This window comes from Pseudopipra pipra, chromosome 4 (assembly GCF_036250125.1).
Source record: "Pseudopipra pipra isolate bDixPip1 chromosome 4, bDixPip1.hap1, whole genome shotgun sequence".
Taxonomy (NCBI): Eukaryota; Metazoa; Chordata; class Aves; order Passeriformes; family Pipridae; genus Pseudopipra; species Pseudopipra pipra.
Genome location: NC_087552.1, coordinates 51,527,403 through 51,550,699, shown reverse-complemented (window position 1 = coordinate 51,550,699; position 23,297 = coordinate 51,527,403). Strand labels below are relative to the sequence as shown.

Sequence of the window (23,297 nt, the reverse complement as noted above, 5' to 3'; positions counted from 1 at the left end):
CATAATAGTATGAGGGTTTTTTTCCTATTTGGATATACACTTTGCACTTTATGATGAAAAAGCCTCTTCCTGCCCTCTGTCAGCCTTTTCTCTTTGCAGTGTTACACATTTATAATGGAAATAGTTTTGAAAGAAGATTCTTGCACTGCACAATCTTTCTAATATCCTGCCTTTATGCACTTTAAAAGTACTGATCGAGCTTATTTAACATTCTTGTAATTCTTATTTTTTTCTTATAAGCAAAAGAATCAAGCTACTTTTAAGCTGGTCCTTTCTTTGGTCATGTAAGGGATTGTAGGACGGGTGGAGTAGCAGGAGACTGGACCTGATAATGCAAGAAGCTTCTTCCAGTCCTGCATTCTTATGCATGTCTGCATATTACTGTAGAGAATAAGAGTAGTTTTTTTGGTATATTATGTACCTAGTATTGTTTTTAAGAATTTTAAACTAGCTTTCTGCTTTAGGATGAAGGTAAGCACTGCTAACCTTAAGAATATTTTTTCCTTACTCAACGGGGGGAAATTTCATTTTATATGATTTGGCCATTTGAAATGAAATTGAATTCTTCCTTCTTGTGCTAATTTTATTCCAAACCACTGACCTCTAGTGGCTGGTTTGCAACTACGAAGCTAAACGTTTTAGTAATGTAATATGCTCCTCACGAGTCTATGGGTACAGGAGAGTCATTTTCCATTTCATTTTTCCAGCAGAATAATGCTTCTTCATGATTTATTTTCCTTTGGCACTCAGTAGCTGCTGCTGCTGCTGGGTTGGGTACTGCTGCACCCAGTTCAAGAAACTGCATGTGACTGCTGGTTTTCAGGTAAACGAACTGCATGTGAATAACTGCAAACGCTTATCCATGTGCTGGAAATAAAAAATATTTAGTTTTAGTTTATGTAGATCTTTGACCCAGTGACCATGAAATAACTTTGCAGACCTACACGACTCAGAGTGGTGTTATGCAAACTTCTGTAGATTCACCAGTCTATGCTTTGGAAGAGTCGTTCCCCTCATGCACCTGCCTGCCACAAAGTATTCTCTAGTTTTTCTGTGAATTTAAATATTTTACCTGAAAAACTTAAGGGCTGTTTGGGATCACTGGACACTTTATGTATTCATACTTTTTTTGAACTATCTGTATGTAGCTGCTTGGTGTTAACTATATATGTGTAGTATCATAAAAAGTACAAAAATAAAGTCTTTCCCTTTTCCCTTCTCCATTTTTTGTCCCTTGCTATGCTGTATGAGAGATACACAAGGCAGGATACGATGGGAATCCTGAAGAGTAATTTAAACGATATTAAGTCATTACCACCAGCTCTTGCTGTGGATCTGGGGACATTTCAAGTCTCCTCTGCTGTATGAACCTGAAATATTTAATGAATTTCAGATTAAAAAATATTCAAATTGGCTTTATATTACTTCATTTTTCATATAAGGAACACTAAAAATCTTCACTGCTTATTAGCCTTCACATATCACAGATTTCTTGCTAGGCAGTAATATTGGAGAATTTCATCATGATGGACTGTTTCTCATCAGCTCAAGAAATCCAGCCAGTTACTTAGTTATTTTAAATAAACAGGAACTAGGAAAAAAGTTTCCAAAGGTCTATATTTCAATCCAGTCACCTCTCTTTCTTGATCTGCAAGCAGTTATATGTAAACTTTTCAAGTGTCTCCATAAAACAGGTTCTAAATCTTAAAAGGTTGTTACCACAGTCCTTGTTCTTCCTGAAGACCTGGTAAGGCAACTTAAACTTATAATTTTTTATAGGCAAGGTAATATGCTGTATACAACAAGTTTCTAGAGTTTTTGCAAAAGGAGGCTTGAGGAAATGACTGATATTGTAGCCAGCCTCCTTCCTCGTATGAGCAATATACACAGATCTTCACGCAATTGGTATATGAGCAACCTCTGTCCCCTGACAGAGGTTCAGATGGCACAAAAGCCCATGTACAAGCATGGTATATAGACACAGTATTTTTTTATCAGTTCAGCATTTAGCAACTTGAATGGGAATGAGATTTTGCATTTTTTTTTAACTGGCTTGATTTTATGAAATAGGAGCTTAAAGTAGCCATTGAATAACCATTATTCAAAATTAAACCTTAGGATGCAATTGCAACTATATTGAATGAAAACAAGATCTCACCAATTTGCTTGGGCTGTACATAGTAGTCCTTGCCACAGGCAAAAAGTTGTTAAATGTAGTTTGTATGTGCCAAAATACCCTATCATTTAGAGAGTTTCTTTATTCATTGCTAGTGATTGATAACTAATGGTTAAGATGCTCATAAATGGTTAAGATGCTCATAACTGAGGTTGATATTTTTTTCTTAGGAGGCTGCAGCTGCATGCCACGAGTCTTGATAATTCATTATCAATTGCTTTATGTACTTGACTATCCCATGCAGAACAGTCTGTTATTGATGCTCTTTTGCCTGTTTCTTGTTTCCATCAGTTTTCAGTGTTTGTCAATATAAAGGGTCACACAGAACAGTTGATCGTGTAAATCCCAGTTGACCACCACACTGTTAGTGTCTATTAATCTATCTGTGGCATTTCAGTTTTATTATTTTTCTTTCTGTTTCATATTTACCCCAACAAAATCAGGCAAAGCAAATTCAGTTATTCTGATGGATAAAAGAATATGAAATAGTAGTTCCATTTGGTTTTAGAGAGGAAACTACAAACCTAAAGTTAGCATCTCTTCTAGAGTATAGCAGAAACAGGAACTGCAAATGTTTCAAGAATTTTTATCTTCTTTAAAACATCTTTATGTGGGGAAAAAAAATAGTGAACTCTTACCCTCACGTTTCTTTTTTTTTTTTTTTTGCAGTTAGGCTCTTGCCAAAATAACAAGAGGCCAGCAAAACATATATCAACTGCATGTTAGACTCCCAACTAAAAGAGGTGAATTGACCTCACCTGTGCTACTTTACAACTTGCAGTCTATTTAGTATTTAACTCCATTGCTGTACATCTGGTACTTAATGATACAGCATCTGTTGCAATACTCCTGATTCATTTGGTATGGCTGCAATTGGACTACTGGGAAGATGGGTGTTAATTATTTCATGCAAGTATTTTACTTCGATCTGCCTCCACTGGGCTTCTAGGAAAACTTGCATTGGCAATGTTACTCAGTAGCCGGGTGGTAAAGATGTGCCAGCAAACCTTGTTCAAAATTTAATTGGGTGTGTTAACAGCGGGTGCCATTATAACTCTCCTCAGCGAGAGGAAGCTTTGTGGATTATCAGGTACATTAATTATCCAAATTCCCTGCCAAGCTAACTTCTGGTTAGCTCCCACGTTCCTCCCAGGGTGCAAATGAAGACAAGGAAGCCTGAGACATTTTCTCAGCATCATGTAAAATAGTATCAAAGCTATTCTGAAAAAAACTTCTATAAAAAAGTGTAATTTGATGCCAGCGGGACTGATTCCAGGCATGGTCCTGAGCCAGGCTGTAGGTGAGCAGAGCAGGAGGAGGTGTCACAGCTGTGCACAGGCAGCCCTTACAACCCTCGAGTGCAGGATCAGCCACAGGGCACTCTCCCTGGAGAAAGACATCGTTTTTAATCAGATCTTGTTTTATCAGCACTGATCCAGGAAGTGCATTTTAATGGAGGTCTTAGGCTAGGATTTCATTTTCACATAGAAATCATGCAAACAAGTTTAGCATACGTGGTTTAATGTTATCTATGTTCAGAGAAGGGCAATGAAGCTGGTGAAGGGTGTGGAGCACAAGTCTTATGAAGAGCAGCTGAGGGAACTGGGGTTGTTTAGGCTGGAGAAAAGGAGGCTCAGGAGGGACTTTATCTACAGAAAGGAGGTTGTAGCCAGGTGGGAGGCGCTCTCTTCTCCCAGGTAACAAGTCACAGGACTAGAAGACATAGTCTTAAGCTGTGCCAGGGGAGACTTAGGTTGGACATTAGGAAGAATTTCTTCACAGAAAGGATGATTAGACATTGGAATGAGCTCCCAGGGGAGATGTGGAGTCACCGTCCACGGAGATGTTTAAGGAAAGACTAGACATAGCACTTTAGTGCCATGGTCTTGTTGAATCAACTAATTGATTCTGTGATCCTATAAAACCCCACTGTCTTACGTGTTTTTAGCTGTGCTAACAGACTTAGAACGTAATGTATGTTACGCATACCCGTACGCGTTATCCCTCTACCAGCAGCAGTAAATGAGTAGTTCCTGAGCAGGAGCTTCTCCCGAGGAGGCGGGGGCGCGGTCGGGGCCGAGTTCCCACAGCCCGCCCGGCGGAGCCGTCGCTCCCCGGGGTCAGGCGCGGCCGCGGCGCAGGCGCGGGGGGCGGGGCGGGTGAGTCAGCGGCGGCCGCGGGGGGTCCCGCCCGCCCGGGCCCCGCAGTTCCCCCGCACATCCGGGTCCGCGGCGCCGCCCACCGCCGGCCTCCGGCCACCACCGCCGGCCTCCGGTTACCGCCGCCGCCCGGGGCCAGCGGGGCTCCGCCGCCGCCGCGCCGGCCTTGTCCCATGCGCATCGCCGCCCGCCCGCCGGCCGCTGCCGAGCGGCCGCCGCCATGATGCCAGCCCTGGCCGCCCAGCGGCGGGGCTGCCGCGGCCTCTACCGCCTGTACCTGCGGTGCCAGGCGGCGCCGCGGCCCCGCGCCTGCCACGGTGAGTCCCGCGGGGAGCCCCCGGCCCGCCGCACCGCCCCGGCCGGGGCTCGCAGGGAGCCGTGATGGAGCTACGCTCTCGCCTGGGGCACAGCGAGTGCCGGCATTCCTCCCGAGGCAGCAGCGCTGCTCCCGGCTGCGGGCACCGGCGGGCCGGGAGCGCTGGCTGCGTTCTGCGAATCGGCTTTAAAAAGAAGGGAAAACGTCCAAATTTTTGGACAACAGGAAGGAAAACGCCTAAGTTTTTGTTGCGAGCGCAGGGCCGGGCCCCGGGTGTCCTCGGCCGGGCCGTGGCAGCCCCGTGTGACGCAAGGCGGGCGCGTCATGCCCGTGTTGGGGCCGAAGTTTGCAGGAATTACATAAAATGAAGCGCGGCCTGACAGGGTTTGTGTTGGTATGAGGAGCGAGATCCGGCTTTTCCTTTAGACTACAGATCTCATGACATTTGAATTCTCACCAGTTTTGTCCCTCTTCTTGTAGCCACTGACCGCTGAATTGCAGCAAATACCCGTTAACGGTGTGTGAATGAGTAAGAAAAACGTCCTCTAAACGTGCTGATGAAGTTGACCCTTTTCAACTGCTGCAGTAACACCAAAGCTTAGGAAACAACACTGCTCATCTTGTGCCATATATTTGTTGTAGTGCTTTATAAATTCCTGGCCAGTAAGCTGATTCATTGAGCTGTGTTGAGTATTCAGGGCTTTTGTCCCATTTGCATCAACTGTTAGTCAGCAAGAGCTTATCTGCCCTTTTTGGTGAAATTGTTCCTTCAGTAAGGGTCAGGTCAGTGCATGCACACGTGCAGGTGCCTTAGTACTGCAGAAGGCTAAAAAAAAAGGAAAGCTTTTGAGACTTTTACAGAATAAACACTTCTATAAAATATTACCTTTTTTGTGAGCAGTGTGTTATTCATATATGAGTGGTCATGCTTTGCATGACTTGATTTACCAGCACTGCTTGATTATTTAAAAAAAATTGTTTATTCTTTTGGTGAGTGCTTTCCAAAGCAGCCAGTTTCCCTGCTGCATTTCTAGTTGGAGGAGCTATATGCCCTCTCTACAGGAGTGTTTGTGTTCCCTAAAAGAAACTGGTTGCTGATACAGGTTAGTCTGTACTGCATACAACTCTACTTTTGGCTAATCTTTTGAAATAGAAGATTGCCTACCTAGGGTGATTTCTCAATGGGCTTTTAGAAAGTGTTTTATACAGTATTGTGTACTTTTCTACATAATTTCTGTAGCAAGTGGGTAATGCACACAGTTCAGTTTTTCTTTCATACGGAGGTTTGTATGAAATGGCAGCACTAGCTAGTTTTGTAGCGGTCTTTATTTGTTCTTTTATCAGTACTTGGGTTTTAAAGATTTTGAGACAGTATGACTATAATGTGACAATGTATTAGTAAGCCCATCTTGTTAGATAGCTTTGTTGTGTGTTTTTTTTTTTTTTTTTTTTTTTGGGTTGGGTTGGATTTTTTTTCTTTTTCTTTTTTTTTTTGTAAACATCCTAAGATCATCCTGAGGTCTTGGGAAAAATCCATATCCATACTGTATTGTATGGGTAAAAATCCCTAGTGTTAGAATGAAATTTAAAAGTGGATGTTTGAAGAGAGGCAGTGAAAGCATGGTATATACTCCAATTTTGCTTTTCCTTCTTTTTCCTTCTAAAATGGTTGTCTGAAACAGCTTTTTTTCCTCCCTTTGTTAGGATGGAAAGCTTCAATGAAAAGTGGGAGCCTGTCTTATATTCTGCCATGCAATCGCCTGCCCATGCAGTTGATGAGTCAAGTGAGAGTTTACACATCCAATGGTCAGAAAAAAGATCTTGGATCAGAAGATAAAAATAGATCAGCCCATGAAGAAACACTAAATAAGGCTGAAACAGGTAGTACTAAGCTAAAATAAGGAGTATTTATAAAAATGTAAAAACTTAATGTCTTTAGTGATAACTTTTTTCTTTCAATTGTGTGATATTATGGTTGCAGATTTCTTAGTATTTGTTGTTTGTGGGTGTTTATATATGAATTTCAAAGGCATAAGCGGGGAGGAATGCTGAAATTTATTTCTTTGGCATTCTGGTATTTACAGGATTTAAGTTTAGAGGAATCAAATTTAAAGTGGCCAGGATAAAATGTGGATGTTGAAAGGCTTACATAACTTAAGGGATAAGAAATGGAATGTGTTACTCATCTTTCATCACTTTTCTTGTGCATTTGAATTTTTTTTGTTAGTATTTCAGGTATGTTGTGTGAAATGAACTAATGATAGAGGTTGAATGAGTGTGACTGTTGAGCGTTGTGGCTTCTCCAGGCCAGGCTATAAATGACTGGTAAAGAAGGTTGAGCTGATTCATCTGCTAGAGCTTTCTAATCTGGCACTTGTTAGAACTGCACTGTTCACATTAAACATTTGATACATTGTACATAACCTGGCCCTCCTTGCTGTTCAGTTCAGTTGTCAATCTTGTGCTTGATAGGTGCTTGTGAAATTCAGAACTGTATTGTCCTTGCTCCATCATAGCATCCTCTGTTTTTGATGCTTATTAACTGTAGGACTGCACAGATACAGGCTTGGAAGACTACTGTGCTTAAGAGATAACAGATGCTTTTTAAAATGAGAGCTATCTTTCTTTGTGCTTTTGTCTTCAATCAAGTGGTCTTCTGAAGAAAATTTCCTTCTCTTCATTGTCAGGGTAGCAGATATTCCTTCCTTCTTTAGTAACTTGTAAATTCCTGAGGCTTGTAACAGTCTTTAAAAGCTAGTAACTGTAGCCAGCTAAGAGTATTACATTTCTCATGTTTGGAAGTACAAAAGTGAATCTTAAATGTTGTTCAGTTTTGAAGGTTCTATCATATCAATCTCTACTTGTCTGAAAAACAGTGACTGTGAATTGAAGTATTCCATATCTTTTTTTCTCAGTGATGCACTATGATTTTGTTTAGTCTATAGTCTTCAAAAGGGTACTTGATGTACATAGATACCTGTGCGTAGATATAAATCTTAATAATTTTGTGCCTCTTTTTTCCCCCTCTGAAATCTTGTGACCAGATCTTTTGTTAAATGGTGTTTGTGATATTTGTTTTAATGATAGAAATGGTTGTACACATTTTTTTGAAAAGATGATGCCACTCAGTTTTTCCTAAGCAGTCTTAGTGGAAACTTTTTTCATGCATCAGCTGTCTGGTGTTTTAAACCAGGTAAGAAAAGAAAGTAAAGGAACAACAAAGGGATTTTTTAGTTTTGTTTTCAAGTCAAACAGTAACCAATAGAGATGACTGTTTAAAGAATGCTATTTATTTATGGTGCAGCCTTATTTGTTGTGTAACAAGATCAGCTGCATGAATTTATGTGTTATTTTTCCAAGAAAGTATATTTGAATTGTTATTAGGGTTAGTCCTCAATTGCTGTTAGGGCATTAACTAATTTCCTTGATGGAAAGATAGTTATGTAGTCCAACCTTCAAGATTTGATCTTTTAGTAGTTTGAGTAGCATGTTAAGCTAGGAATATCACATTAATTAACACTAACCTGCTTGAAAAATCTTTATTTTTTTAATTATATCACTTTCAGTGATGTAATTTTTAATTTTATTAATGATTATGGATGTGTGGCAAACCTCCAGTGTTAGAGAGCAGTAGGGCACAAAAGAGTGGATATGTTGGTTTGATGTGTTAGAATTATAATAATTTTGTTCTGAAAGCTGTGTCAAGATATATGAGACAAGGATGCAATATTTGTTTGTGTTTTCAAGTAGTACTTCTGGTTTCTAAATAGAAATCTCAGAAATCTCACTGAAATTACTGGATTTTATAATTTTCCAAATATTAAGATTAAATTAACCACTGTAAATTATATTTTTTTTTTTTTAATGGAATCATATCCTCAAGTTTCAAAACCAGCTAAAATACTTTTTCATTCTAGCTCCATCTTGTTACATAGGAGTTGTGGATTTTAGTTTAAATATTCTGTATTTTAAGGAGCTTACTTTCTGTAAATGAAGAAGCTTCAGTCCCTTAAAATTGAATCCCAGCTTGAATGCTTTGAGGTGCTCTGATATACAGCAGCCATAAGCTATAAAAACTTGTCCCAAACTATAAGTACACTGTTAAAATATTTCTTTTAAATTCAGAATACTTTCTGAAGTATGGTGGAAGTTGGTGCTCTTCTTCAAGCTGCTAGGAGTCTATTGATCAATGCTGTATTAAATGTCTAATTCTTTTTTTTTTTTTTTTTACTGTTTCTGTCTTTTGAGAGTTTCAAATGTTGGAAATCTACCAAATATATTTTTAATGATCAGGGTGAAAAGCGATATTAAGATATATTCTTATGTTGTTATGTCAACCAAAGTCTTTACTTCCATATTTACAGTGATCTTTACTTTTATTTTACAGGACAAGATACAACCAATGCAGGTCAAAAGCAGTCTTCACCTAAACAGCCAATTCAAGTAAAAGGTAAAGAAATGTTTACTGCATTGAAGCTTTGCTGCTGTTTACTGGTAGTCAAAAAAAGCATGTAAGGAAACTGTGGTTCTTTTTCAATTGGGTAAAGAAGTTACGTGAATAACATTTTAAAAACACATTTGTATGTCAGATTTGTTTGATACCCATTTGTTTAAAAAGGGTTCCTGAAAAATCAAATATAGGAGTATTCCTTCTAATTACTCACTCTTCTGTGTTTGTTTTTAATTGTTTCATTTAAGCTCAGAGTTCATCAGGAAAAGACTAATTTATTTTCTCATCTGTTATCATGGTCTGTTCTCCTTGCATGTTTTTAGGCATGTCCATTCACCATCTCAGACTTAATGTGGCTAAGCTGAATACTTGATCTTCCCCTGTTCCTTGTTCTAAGTCTTCGTCTGTTCTTTCTTAGTACTGAGTTAATCTAATCAGTGTTGCTTCTAAATATATTTTGACCACAGGAAGTACCTAATCTGAGTCCTGTAATATTCTGTGTCTGTAGTAATGTGGTGGGTTTGACACCGGCTGGACGCCAGATTGCCGCCCAAACTGATCTATCACTCTCCTCTGCAGTTGGACAGGGGAGAGAAAATATATGAAAGGCTCATGGGTTGAGATAAGGACAGGGAGAGATCACTCACCAAGTGCTGTCACAGGCAAAACAGATTTGACTTGGGGAAAGTTAGTTTAAATTATTGCCAGTCAAATCAGAGTACAGTAGTGAGAAATGAAAGCTAGATCTTAAAACACCTTCCCCCAGTCCTTCCCTCCTTCCCAGGAATTAATCTTACTCCCAAGTTTCTCTGCCTTTTCACCCCCAGTAGTGCAGGGGGATGGGGACTGGGAGCTGGGCATAGTTCATAACTCATTGTCTCTGCTGCTCCTTCCTCCTCAGGAGAAGGACTCCTCACACTCTTCCCCTGCTCCAGTGTGGGGTCCCTTCATGGGAGACAGTCCTCCATGAACTTCTCCATCTTGAGTCCTTCCCACAGGCCACAGTTCTTAATCAGCTGCTGCAGTGTTGGTCTCTCTTCCGTGGGGTGCAGTCCTTCAGGAACAGGCTGCTCCAACGTGGGGCCCCCTGGGGTCACAAATCCTGCCAGCAAACCTGTTCCAGTGTGGACTTCCCTCTGCATGGGGCCACAGGTCCTGCTAGAAGCCTGCTCCAGTGTGGGCTTCCCACAGGGTCACAGCTTCCTTTGGGCATCCACTGCTCCAGTGTTACGTCTTCTATCAGGGACACAGCCTCCCTCATTGTGGTTCTTCACCATGGGCTGCAGAGGAACCTCTGCTCTGGCACCTGGAGCACCTCCTTCCCTTCCTTCTGCAGTGACCTTGGTGTCTGCAGAGCTGTTTCTCTCACATATTCTCACTCCTCTCTCTTGGCTGGAGTTGCCGTTGTACCGGATGTATTTTTCCCCTTGTTAAATGCATTATCCCAGAGGTGCTACCACTGTTGCTGATGGGCTCAGCCTTGGTCAGGGGCAGATCTGTCCTGGAGCCAGCTGGCATTGGATCTGTCAGACACAGTGGCAGCTTTGGCAGCTTCTCACAGAAGCCACCCCTGCAATCCCCCGTTACCAAACCTTGCCATGCAAACCCAATGCAAGCAAAAATATATACTTTTGTCTTCAGTTACATTGTTTAAAAATGTAAGTGGGTAAAATAAGAACATAACTTTCATGTTTTTAATTTGTCATGACTTGATTTCATTCCATCTTTATTTTGATAGTTTCTGTTCTTATGTTGTGAGAATTATGCTATTAATACTTGCTTTTGATCACTCCTAGCCTTCTGTGTATCAAAAGTCCTTCCAAAGTCCTCCCTGTCTTTCTCAAATTTAAAGAAACATCAAATAATAATAGTTCTTCCTAACATTATCAGTGTCTATGTATATTTTCTGTGCACTTTTGTCTACATCCTTTATGTCTATTTCTTTAGGTTTATTGTCACATAGTTGCATGCAGGGGGATAATACAAGGTAGATAGGAGAAATTACTGTGAAATTGTTGTGAAAATAGATACATCTTTTAGTAAGAAGAGTTTTCCTTCTGTAGATTATAGATGCACAAGGAACAACATTTAGGTTAAGGATTTTGATAATGCCTAGGAAGTGGAATTCTAATCTTAAGATGGTGCTCTGATCCAAATGTTATTAAGACTATAACATTTTAAAGGATCTTAAAAAAATGTGCTTTTCTAAGTGTTTTATTTACATCATCTTTTATTGAGCTTTGTCTTTCTCTTGGAAATACCAAATGGATTTTTTTCCCCCACATTTATTTGAATTTAGGAGTAGGATTGTTGAAATATTCTGCAATGTACAATTATAGTAATTTATCTTAGTGAAATTTACCTTTGTTTCTGAAAGATGGGTTAATAAGCGTTTGATAAATTCACAAGTTACTTTTTAGTAAGGTTAATACGATTTGGGTATGTATCTGTTTTAAATAAGAAAAGATAGGAAGCATTCTTGATTAAATATTATCACCCTGTTCTAACCTTAGTAAATGAGGGACTGTTTTTAGGAAATCTCAAAGTTTTTGGTTTTTTTTGTCACTTTTCACTCAGGAGCATTGTGGGATGAATGTGATTACTCAGGTACTTAAAAAATTGTTCAAGTTCAAACCAGATGAGAGAAATCAGATTATTATGATAAATATTAATACCTGTACTGTTAGTGCATTGTTGAGTGTCAAGCAATACATTTTGCCATTAAGATTTCAAAACTCAGAAGTATTTTTTCCTGGAGTTCTACATAGTCTTTTCTCAAAGTCTTTAGAAGCAGTATCTTTCTCTAACTATCCTGTGACATAAGTGGTAGTTCTGGACTACCTAGAGAAATCATATCAGTCCTGTGATATGCAGGAAGTTCATGCATGCTCTAAGGTCTTCTCATGGGTAGAATTTGAGCTTTTTGTTTTCAGTTGTGTTCTGTGATGAAACATAACTCTTCTTCCAATAAGCATAATGTTTTTAATAGAGTGAGTGTATAGTGACTTACATTTGAAAATAAGATGAAGTTATGGCATAAATTTAAAATTCTGTTTATAATTTTTCTAAATATGTGTGTTATTCTTTTCTTTGTGTGTGAAAATCTGATGTGATAAAAGTACATCTTCTAGACATACAGAGAAGTATAAATAAAGAATATATGTTTTTGCTATAAATGCCCAATGGTAAGTGTACTAATTTTGAAAGTAATAGTTGAGAACAATGACATATACAGTCTGTCTCATTTCTCTGTATGGTCTGCAAAGGTCAAAAATCTGATTTGCAGAAGGTGGAATTGGTTAAGTATTGGAAAAAATTGAAATGCAGCTATCTGTTGCTATTTCAGTTGCTAGAGCAGGAGTTTCCAAATTGCCATATTTAAATGCTATCTGTGTAGCCAAGCACCATCTCTGACGTTGAGGTTGGAGAAGTAGCTGACAGTGGCAGTTAGGTATGCGGAATGTTTGGGCATCCTGAACTACAACTTAACAAGTAGCATTTTTGGAGATAAATCATTCTACTCTTACTCATTTCCACAATGAGGAAGATTCCTTTCTCTTCTCTGTAGATTTCTGTATCACTGGCAAGCATTGTTTTTCACATGTCACCTTCGAGGTATGAGACTAGACTGAATTAGTTTTTGAAGTTTCTGCTGTAGTCTTCATGAGTGATTTAACTTGCTTATCTGTTTCTGTTTTTAAGTGAAAGCAGTCCTTAAAAAAAGAGAGTACGGACCAAAATACACCCAAAATAACTTCATCACTGGAGTCAGAGCAATAAATGAATTTTGTCTTAAGTCCAGGTATGATGGGTATGATGAATTTGAGTTGAAATTTAAATTCTGAATATTTGTTCATATGTGCAACAAAAGTAATTGTGATTGTAGAGTGATTTGGCATGACAACTTTTTCTAAGTGTTTTTGTGGTATACATAATTTTAAGTGGCTGAAGTTAGTTCTTTTTTACTTAGTGTTACAGTGGATTAGGAGTCTGCACTGAATTTGCATGTTTCAATAGTTGCTTCTTAAAGTAATTTATTTGTACTTATATGACCATAAATCTAGTTGGGGGGAGACCAACTCCTAGAGCAGCTTTATGGGAGGGATGTCAAATAACTCTTGATTCAGCATTTTGGGGTCATGATGGTTTGATGTGAACATCTCTAAAAGATCAGTGGAAACTTCATGTTATGTGAGATCTGTAATTTGGAATAAAATATAATTTGGTTTGCTGTAACCTAACTATTGTTACTTGATTCATGTTTACTGCCTTTTACTACATGCCATACCTGCCAGCAGGTCTTACTGAGTATTGTTTTAGGTGAGGTGTCTGTCAGATTTCATGCATGTTATGTATGTGACCCATACTAAATCTAAAGGCTTAGCAGCTTTGTTTATAACTTTTGTGCTGTTGCTGTTCCTCCCCATTTTTTACTTATACTGTGTGTCACTATAATTAGTCTTTGCCAAGGATACAGTGACAAATAATGGTTGGTCCTCTGCATTATATTTATCATAACTAGTTAAAGTTTTGCTGGATTGACCAAAAGGGATAAGAATAAAGAAAAAAAAAAAAGACTAGATAATTTGTGGGGCTAAAAATTAGATCTTCTGTTGTATTTAAAAAAAAAAATCCTTAATGCTTTTCAGTGTAGATGACCTAATGTGTTAGCCAGCACAGGAAATTAATTTGTTTCCCGAAGTAGCTTTGTTACCTTCAGCCTTTTGCAGCTTGTGCTGTGTGTGTAGGTTTTGGGGTTAAATTTCCTAACTTTTCTTGTCACGTGACTTCTGACGCCTGTTTAGAGATGCTAATTCATTAACCCTCTTGTCTAGCACGTGCACATTATCAATTACATGCAGATAATTTATTGGATGTTTTATTATTTAATGTTATTACTTTGTCTTCAGTGTATAGTATTTCATGGTGTGTGGACATGATGTGAAAAACACAATGGTTTTCAATAGTATCATGGAGATCACTTGCTTCATGTGATATGTTCTCTTTGACAGAAGTAAACAACTTCACTTTTTTTGTATAGCAGATTAGTAATATCAAAATTGTGGAACATCACCCAGATATAAAAGTCAAATTAGAATAATATGAACTTTTTCCTGCACTAAACTCTTTGTCTACTTTGTTTAGTGATTTAGACCAGCTGAGGAAAATTAAACGACGAAGTCCCCATGATGACACTGAGACTTTCACCGTATACCTGAGATCAGATGTAGAGGCAAAGTAAGAGCATTTTTATGAAGGAAAATGTTTGAATTATTTAAAATGGATTAAATGAGAGAGAGAGAGGAAAAAAAATTTCAAAAGTCAGGTGTGCAATGTGAAAGGGAAATAACGTTTTCTATTTTCTATATGAACAGATTTTGTATCCTAATTATTGTAATAATTACATTGTTATGTAATTATATTATATAAAATTGGAGGGTATGTTTTTGTGCTTGTATTCAGCCCCCTCTTGCTGAGCTTTTTATTGTGTACTGTAGTCTGCGGGGGTTCTTATCAGAAAGAATACTTTGTTCTGCTTTAGGAAAGGCATTTTTAATATAGTCAAACTGAAAAAAAAGTTGCATTGTTAAGTTACTTTTACTTCATTCAGGTCTCTTGAAGTTTGGGGTAGTCCAGAGGCTCTTGCCAGAGAAAGAAAACGGCGTAAAGAGGCAGAGATCAAGTACAGAGAAAGTGAGTACAGAGTTTTCAAATAACTTGAAATGTAAACAACAAAGTATGATTGTTGGAAATCCACCAGATAGTGTGTTATTTCCCTGAGAACATCTACATTTGGAATTAGCAATTGCTTATTAGGTTTTATAGCATAACATTAGAATAACATGATCTATGCAGATACAGTCTGTTACTATCTTACAATTTAACATCTTTGTGCTATAGCAAGAATATACCTTCAGTTGAGATCTATAGTCATACTCTTTTGGGGGGGGGGGGCTTTCAATTTTTAGATGGTAGTTTACATTTTCAGTGAGTTTGCATTTTTTTTCTGATTTAGAATTTTGAAAATACTTAAAACTGATCCAAATCTCTATACCATACCATTACTTATTTATTTTTCCTCTAAAATGAATTCAGCTTGCCTTTGTGTTTCAGAAGGGGAGAAATACCCTCAAATTGTCTTTTTTTACTTAATGTTATTGGTTTTACCCGTGCTGGTATTACCAATAACAGATACAGTCAAATCAGTAGTTTTTAATGTATTTGGATCTATCTAGTCAGTTAAAATCACAGGAGAGGCAATGCTGCTTCAAGGTGCTTAGTGAAGTTGTACACCTTAAAATTAGAGGTCCTGTCAATTTCTTTAAAACAGTTGTGCCATAGGAACACCCTTCCAGTAAAAAGATTAGAACTGCAGGCACCTGTTAAACTATCTGTATGTGTTTGTACTGAGAGTGCAGTCAGTAGCTTCAAAATTTTTATTGATCTGCAAAATAATTATTGGATATAAATAAAATGCCTGAATTTGGTGAAGTGTATTCTGAGTTTTTTCCTTCTGTGCATCATCCTTTGTTGGTATAAATGGCAACAGTGTATAGGATCATAACATTGTATTTGGCATTTTGCATGAGTGTATAACCAATGTGTGTTTCTGATTAACAATACCAAAGGAGAAATTTTTTTACACTTAAGATAGATCATGTAGCTCTTATTAGAAGTTGGCTGCTGCATAAAAAAAGTAGACTTAAATTCCTGAAACTACTGGTTACTAGTACATATTTATGATAATAATTTTGTATTGCAGATCTATTTAGAAACCAAAGGCTGTTGTGGGAATACAGGGAGTTCTTTGGAAATACTAAGGTAAGGATGTTTTCAAGTTTTTGACTAGAAAAGTGTCATGAGATGTACTATGACACTTTTTGAAGGAAAATTTGTGTAATGGTTGCATAAGCTTAACTAACTGAATATTATAGGAACATTTATTTGCATTGTAATATACCAGATCCATCTCTGATTGTAATGCAGTAGTAAATGTTATGATGACAGTTTAAAGGGGTTCCTACTGCGACAGTGTAAATACCAGTAAGTTTTTTTTTTTCCGGTTGGCTTCTTATCAAAATTGTAGCTATACTTGTGATTTCATGTATAACCTATTAATATCTATACCAAATATATTGTTAATTTAAAGAAATTAAATAAGTTTCTTAAAGAAAGGACCCCAAAAGATTAATACTTTCGGCTATGCACTACTGGCCCTTCTGCTTTGCTTAAGCAGATACATGCCTGAGATCCTGGTGCTCTGCTGTGTGGAATGATTTCATAATTGTTCTGCTGCACAGCTGGTGTCTGGCCTTATGGCTGCAGTGGCCTCTGCTGGAGACTTTGTTGGTTGTTTGTTTTATAGCTGTCCATCTGTTGAAATATATAAGACCCAACTGCAGTTTGGCTGAACATTCAGTAGAGAATTAGTTGTCTTGAAGGATTGTAGCTTCACTTCTGCAATACAGGGCATTGCAAAGTTTTTTATTTAATAATTTGTGTGGTAGGTGTCTCATGAGGTCAAGATTTAGTTGTTTAATAATCTGTTATTTCTTTATGTAGCCACGCTCCAGTACAGCAACTATGTTTTTCAAGGGACCAGGGAAGGTGGTGATGGTAGCTATTTGCATGTAAGTAAAAAAAATGTTTTGTTTATGCAAGTATAAAGCAGTTTATTTTTATTATCCTGGAAATAGGAACAGTGTGTGTATTTAAGATAAAGATATCTGTATGTCTGTAACTGAAGTTAATAGATTTGTTTGTTCATTGTTGATGGGAGAGTTCATGTGAATACATTCATCAATATATATACAGATCAGGTATTGAATAAATGTCTGATGTGAAAAGAGCAGATTTTTTTGAGTTGGAGACTAAAGTTTATTAAAGTAAAATTTTGAAGAACATGAAGGGACAGTAAAGCTGTCCTTTTTTTCTTGCTCCTTCTTGAGAGGAAGATTTTCATACATTTGAAACAGTCTTCTGCATAACCAACAGAAAAGAATTCACTTTTCTCTTTATGCTGTTATTTAACTCCTTTCTTCTCTAATTGAAAAAGGGATATTTTAGGAGCTTTTTCCCTTTCACATGTTTTAAAAGTTTGAATGAAACAAACTAATGTAAAGCAAATGTTCACAGAGACTATCTGGCATGAAATAGGGAGAAGTGTGTTAAATTTCTCTCAGGAAATGATGACTAAAACTTATTTGCCATGAAACCTTATAGTTTTAAAATAAATTATTTTTATAAAAGCTATTTATTTTCTAAGACACTTGATAAAAGAAAGCAAAATACAAACAGAGGAAAATGCTTGTTTTGGCACAGGAAACAAAACAAATTTGAGCAGGAAGTAACTTTTTAAGGTCCTACAAAACTATATTCTTTTACTTGGGGAGTTAAAATTCAAAGCTTGCTTGACTGAAAACCTCCCACTTTATTGAGTATTCTACTAGTAACTGTTCAGAGCCTTCTAAGTTAAAAACATGTAAGAATTGCTAGTACAGATGTTTCTAATAGAAAAAAAGAGGGAGTGTTGTGATCATTTCTACCTCTTTCTGTTTCTTATAATGATATAGAAAAAATAGACCTGTCCTCTTGCTTTGTAGGTAGGGCATTGCTATAAACATAGCAAAAATACCTTTTGGATGATTAGGTATTTTTATACATGAATGCCTGGCAGCCAGTCCAGCAGATGTTTGTAGAGACTGTTGTGTTGCTCAGACACCTTTTTGTGGAGCTTTTTTAGAAGTTCAAGTGACTCTTGGCCCTCAAATACCTGATGACTTTTCAGAGGTTTAAGTCAAGGCCACCATCAGTGTTCCTTTGTTGGTGGTCTTGGTCTTCTTTTTAATGGTTTCTGGCTTTGTGTCAAGTAAGCCCAGTTTGTCTTAACTTCTTCAGTTGGAATGATTTGGTAGACTTTTAACAAACTTCAGCCTTCCCCAGTGAGGATGAAATGTGGTTCAATTGAAAGCAGAGTTGTGTTGTGAATCTGTGTGTGGAAGTATAGACCAGCTGCACTGGAATGCTCTATGTTGTGAATAGAGTTTGGTGTGTGAGGGGGAACTCTGTAGCTCTATTATAGAAATACAGGAGGGTAATGTTTTTTATCAAATCTGTTACTAGCAAAACATTCTTCAGAGTCTGGTGTTGTTGAAGTGATTTCACTGTCACACTAATGCTTTACCTTCTAAGCAGTACAAAGTTTGCACGGCATATAATATTTTTTAAAAAATACTGGTGGTGAAGGATGTTAGTAATGTTACCACTTCTTTGGAAATGTGTTTATTTATCAGATCCAGGGCCTAAATAGAAGATTTTTTTTTTCCATAGCTTCATAATGGATCTGAATAATTTCAGGTGTTTTTGTTTTTGTTTTTTTTTTTTTTAATTCTGACATTTATTTTTTTACTGTTGTTTCTTCAAAAGTCTAAATATTTCATGTACCTAGACAGAGATGGTTAATCACACCAGGTCCGTCTAGATCAGTATCTTATGCTGTGAGATCATCATGGCTAATGAGATAAGATATATGCTGTGAGATAAGAGTATAAAAAATGGGCAGTCACATGATGGCACAATTCCCTATATATATTTCTCAATTCTCTGTATTTCATGTACCACATATTCATCTTGGAGTTATGAGATGGTTATCTTTGAAACAAATTTGGAATGATAGATCTGCAAATGCAAGTATTAATGCCCTTTAATTTTTTCAAGTTTACAGTTCCGTCAGAATAGGTTTATTTGAATTTGTTGCAATTATAACTGAAATTGTGAAGTTGGGAAACTTGATTTGTGTAATTGATTTTGATCTACTTTTGCATTTGTGTATTTCTTTTCAAAGAAATGCTGATTTTGTTTATGTATCGGTGTATTTTAAAGTTACCAACTAAATTTAGACTTTACGCTAAAATTGACAGGTCTTCTGACAGGAAGGAAGATATGTACTGTTTCAACAATCCTCCCCTCATTTTGCTGGTGAATGTCTGCCTCCTAAGTGGACTTTGTTTATAACTTACAGTTATAAACGGTTGTATAGAATTTTATCTAATGAATCATGGGGTTTTGTTTTTTTTGGTTTTAGTATTTCTTGGCACAATGTCCAAAACTTTACAATAAATCTTTCAGCCTTTAGTAGATTTGATCTGTGTTCTGTTCAGTTTCCTACTTTCAGGTCCATGCAGATAGAAATGAGGTAGCTAAATCAGTAAGTTCAGTGCAGTACAATAGAGAAAATACTTTCTGAATTGGTGGTCACTGGTGTAAAAGATAACTTCATTTCAAACCTGTTCAGAGTATTTTAGCTGCCTTATCAGAATCTGCTGGGTTGGATTATTTTTTTCTCTGCTGTGGTATTTCTTCAGCAGAATTTAGGCTTTCATAGGGCTTATTATTTTCAAATACAGTGCTGAATTTGTTTTAAAACTGACTTTTTTGTATTGTGTTATTCATGTGAATATCTAGTCAAACATGGAACACCGAATAGCTTTAATGGCTCTGTAGACCCACTATGTTTTTTGTAATTATTTCCTGTGTAGCATTCTTCATCTTTCTGTCCTATCACCAACATACTTGACATCATTAACAGATTGATTTTGCTGGGCCCAACATCTGAAAACCCTAATGTGGCTAAGGTTCAAATAAGAATTAGATTTCTAGGATATAAAATTCCCTCACAACTTTGGAATTTGTAGGGGTGAAATAAAATACCAGCTGAGTGCCTGTTGTGCCATCTCAACAGGTGTGAGCCGCACAACTGAAATGTACCTTCAGATAAACTCAACACCTTATCATGTTTAGCTGAAAGGGTGTTTTTAACAGTAACCATGCAGAAAATCTGTATGCATTGTCTATCTGTACAGGTCTCTAATGATTAAACTGATATTTGGGTTTACCACTTTGTGGCAGGTAATGCATACATCATTTGTGGTTTTGTTGAAAATATTAAACACCAAATATTCTGTTGTTCTTTAGCTTTTTTCTTCTCTTGTTTTCAGAAATGGGTTGAATTTTTTCTTTAAGCTACTTGCTTGGGTTTACACGGGTTCTGCAAGTATGTTTTCAGAAGCCATACATTCTTTAGCAGACACATGTAACCAGGTGAGTATTTTTTCCCATTCTGTACTTGTAATAATTTTCAGGAATAAAGAAAGATACTTATAGTAGCTGTATTGCACTTGAATAAAAATTAAAATTGGATGGTTTTTAATTTGCATTAATGTAAAAACAAGACAAGTCAGAATGTAGATTTTGAAGTTTTTTTAGAAATATGTTGAAAGAGAGGAGTTGCAGTAAGCAGAACTATACTCAGCTGCATGGCTTATGAGTGGAACGTGAAAATAAGATGATGTACAAAGTGTCTCTCTTTCTTATTTTGGTTAATATTTTGGTTAAATGTTAATTCAAAATACTTCTGTCAGTTATTATAATACAATGACAAACTTGTTGCTTAGTCATCTCTTGGTAGAATAATGAGAATTTGAGCATCTTGGTTTCTTTTTCTGTTCCTTGATTACCTTATCAGCCTCTCACAGCACAAGTAGCCACATATTTGGCACGTTTACTTTGATAAGTGGTGTGGCAGACTCAGAATTAGGCACATAATATTAGTGTGCAGAGATAAAATTAATGTTTTTTCCACTGTTTTCTATGATATGCTTGAAGCATATGTTGTGAGACCTTGAAATTTTCCCTTCTGCCATTGTGGTAAGAATCTGTCTTGTTGCAGTGTTTGATATAGCGAGGCTTTGGAAACAAAAAAACCCAACCCTTAAAGATGAGTGACTGAAACCCTCCTGCAGCTCAAGCAAGAGGAGTCCTTGGGTAACTTGTGACTACTAAAATGCAAATTTGAGGAGTATATGGGACCTTAGAGCAGACTGAATATCTTGAAAAGCATATTAGAATAGTTTCAGCAACCTTTTTGCTTGAGTTGGACCTAGTATGCTTCTCTATCCAGAAAGACTGAGTTGAGGACTCACATTTTGTTTGTTGTTTTTACACAACCTTTCAGCTGTTCAGGTGTGAAGTGAAGATGGGGTGCTACTAACTCAACTGATAGTACTTAAATTTATGGGGAGACCAGCCTTGAAGTGGCCAAGTGTGTCAATTTATAGGTGAACCAAGCTTGATAGTGGTATTATATACTCTGAAGGGATGTTCCACTGAAATGTGGTTTGGTTTTGTTTCTTTTTTTTTTCCCCCCCAAATATTTCAGTATGTGGTTTTGGGAAAAACACAGGAGACACCTTGCTTCCTCAAAGTACCTTGCTGCTGCTACTTAAAGTGTCTAAGTTTTAACACTTGTTATTATGTTTCAGTAATTCATAGTCCTGAAACAAAACACATCCTTTGCAAAATTGAGGTATAGATTTATAACTTACTGCATCAGTAGCTTAATACGTGCCTAATTAAATATGTTGCAGATAGGCAATTTAGGTAGCAAGATTTTTTTTGTCTTCCTTAAAAATAGACTGCAAAAAGCTGCTGTGTAAAGTAGATGCTTTAAATGTAGTATGTCATCACCATGCTACACCACAATCTCAATATAATTTCTCTTCAAGAGGGATTTATTTAAACAGCTTTGTTCCCTGAGAAACTTCATTCCTTCACATTGAAGCACAGCAACAACACTTTTGATTGCATGTAATGTTCACTTTTAGTTGCAATTCTAAAATTATAATTAACAGTAATTATATATACACACACCATGTAATTGCATATATATTATATATATTGGTATAACTAACAATTTCTTGGAGGTGGTATATTTAGATGACAGATTTTGAGGATTATATTCCAGCTCTAGCAAAATATCACTAACAAAACATATATGCAGGTCAAGAAACTGCATTTACCTTTATCTCTGAAGTTCAGTTGATATAGAATGTTTGTAATTTATTTTCATGTTCAGGTTTTTTTAACAAAGTCTTTTTCCTTTTGTCCTAAATAGGCATTGCTAGCTTTGGGCATCAGTCAGTCTGCAAGGACACCTGACCCTAGTCATCCGTAAGCTTTTTGAGTAAATAAAGATTTTGTTAACTATATATAGGCGTAAGATCTGTTCTTGTTTTTGCATCACTTTTTTTCTTTTTAATCTGCTGTTTTGTGTCACTTCAGAAATTTTTTGTTTCTGATTTTACAATAGATAAAATAAGAAAAGGGTTTTCTCCCATGCTTCAGGAGTTGTAGTTGTAGCTTCAGTGGCTTTGTGCATGTGTGGTTTGTTTTGTTTTGTTTTTTGTGGTATGCTTTTGCTATGTTTTATTTTAATTGACATTATTTCTCTAAGTTGTTCTGGGCTCTTCTACCTCTTCCAGTGAATAGATCTAAACACTGTTCATGTGAATCACAGGATTTTTTAAAAAATAAAAATTACTGCCCTCTTCCTTTTTTTAACAAGTGCTTTGCTGCAAGGCAATTACTTCTACCATAAGGAGATGTGTTTGACTTAAACTGCTCTTTGTTTTTATCTGAATAATAGGGATATTACTTGATAAGTTCTTACATCTTCATGAAAATTATAAGCTATATTCTCCATGACATTTTCTTGGTGTTGACCTGGTTTATACTTCATATGTTTGGACAAGTCATTCATCCTGTAAACACTAGTTAAAAAATACATCTAATTTACAGAATTAGTTAAACTTTTTTTCATTAAGAGCATCATTAAAATTTGAAACATTTAAATCTTAAATTTCTCCGCATATTCATTGTATCTCCTTCCTCTATCTCACTTCTTTCCCTTCTTTCTCAATATAGTCAACAGAACAAAATACTGGTTTCTTAAATGTGGCTAAAGAAGTGTACTGTTTGTAGTAGCAGTTAATACAGGAAAAAAAAGAATAAAGGTACACTGCTTTAACTCTTCCCACTTAGAACAGTGCTCTTAAAAACTGCAAGTGTTGAATGTCCCTAGTTATCTACTACTGAAAGATGTATACAATTTATTTCCTTTAAATTAGCATTATAAATTATGTAGACCAGCCACCTACAAGGCTAGAGTTCTCATTTAGAAGTAGCATTTCATTAGCATGTAAAACTGACATGAATATTGGTGGGGTTTAGGGCTTTTTTGTTGTTTTTTTGTTTGTTTTGGTTTTTTTTACAGTTGTAAAATTCTCAATCTCTGCACAAGACCCAATTCAGCTATTTAAAAACAATTTAGGAGAATATCTATGCTTGATGTTCTCGCAT

The 23,297-nt window shown here is 36.8% G+C and overlaps 1 protein-coding gene across 2 annotated transcripts in view; it reads left to right on the top strand.

Annotated features, from left to right (window-relative positions):
- Positions 1–4,406: 4,406 nt before the first annotated feature.
- SLC30A9 (solute carrier family 30 member 9) overlaps positions 4,407–23,297 on the top strand; it is a 39,898-nt gene continuing 21,007 nt past the window's right edge. The window contains exons 1-10 of one of the 2 annotated variants that reach the window (XM_064652941.1): positions 4,407–4,652; positions 6,356–6,532; positions 9,039–9,101; positions 12,804–12,903; positions 14,247–14,339; positions 14,713–14,795; positions 15,865–15,923; positions 16,665–16,732; positions 20,099–20,201; positions 22,054–22,109. In XM_064652941.1, the coding sequence (XP_064509011.1) occupies positions 4,556–4,652; positions 6,356–6,532; positions 9,039–9,101; positions 12,804–12,903; positions 14,247–14,339; positions 14,713–14,795; positions 15,865–15,923; positions 16,665–16,732; positions 20,099–20,201; positions 22,054–22,109 (899 nt within the window). In that variant the 5' untranslated portion in view covers positions 4,407–4,555. The remainder of the gene's footprint in view (positions 4,653–6,355; positions 6,533–9,038; positions 9,102–12,803; positions 12,904–14,246; positions 14,340–14,712; positions 14,796–15,864; positions 15,924–16,664; positions 16,733–20,098; positions 20,202–22,053; positions 22,110–23,297) is intronic. The other variant, XM_064652940.1, reaches the window with a different exon arrangement.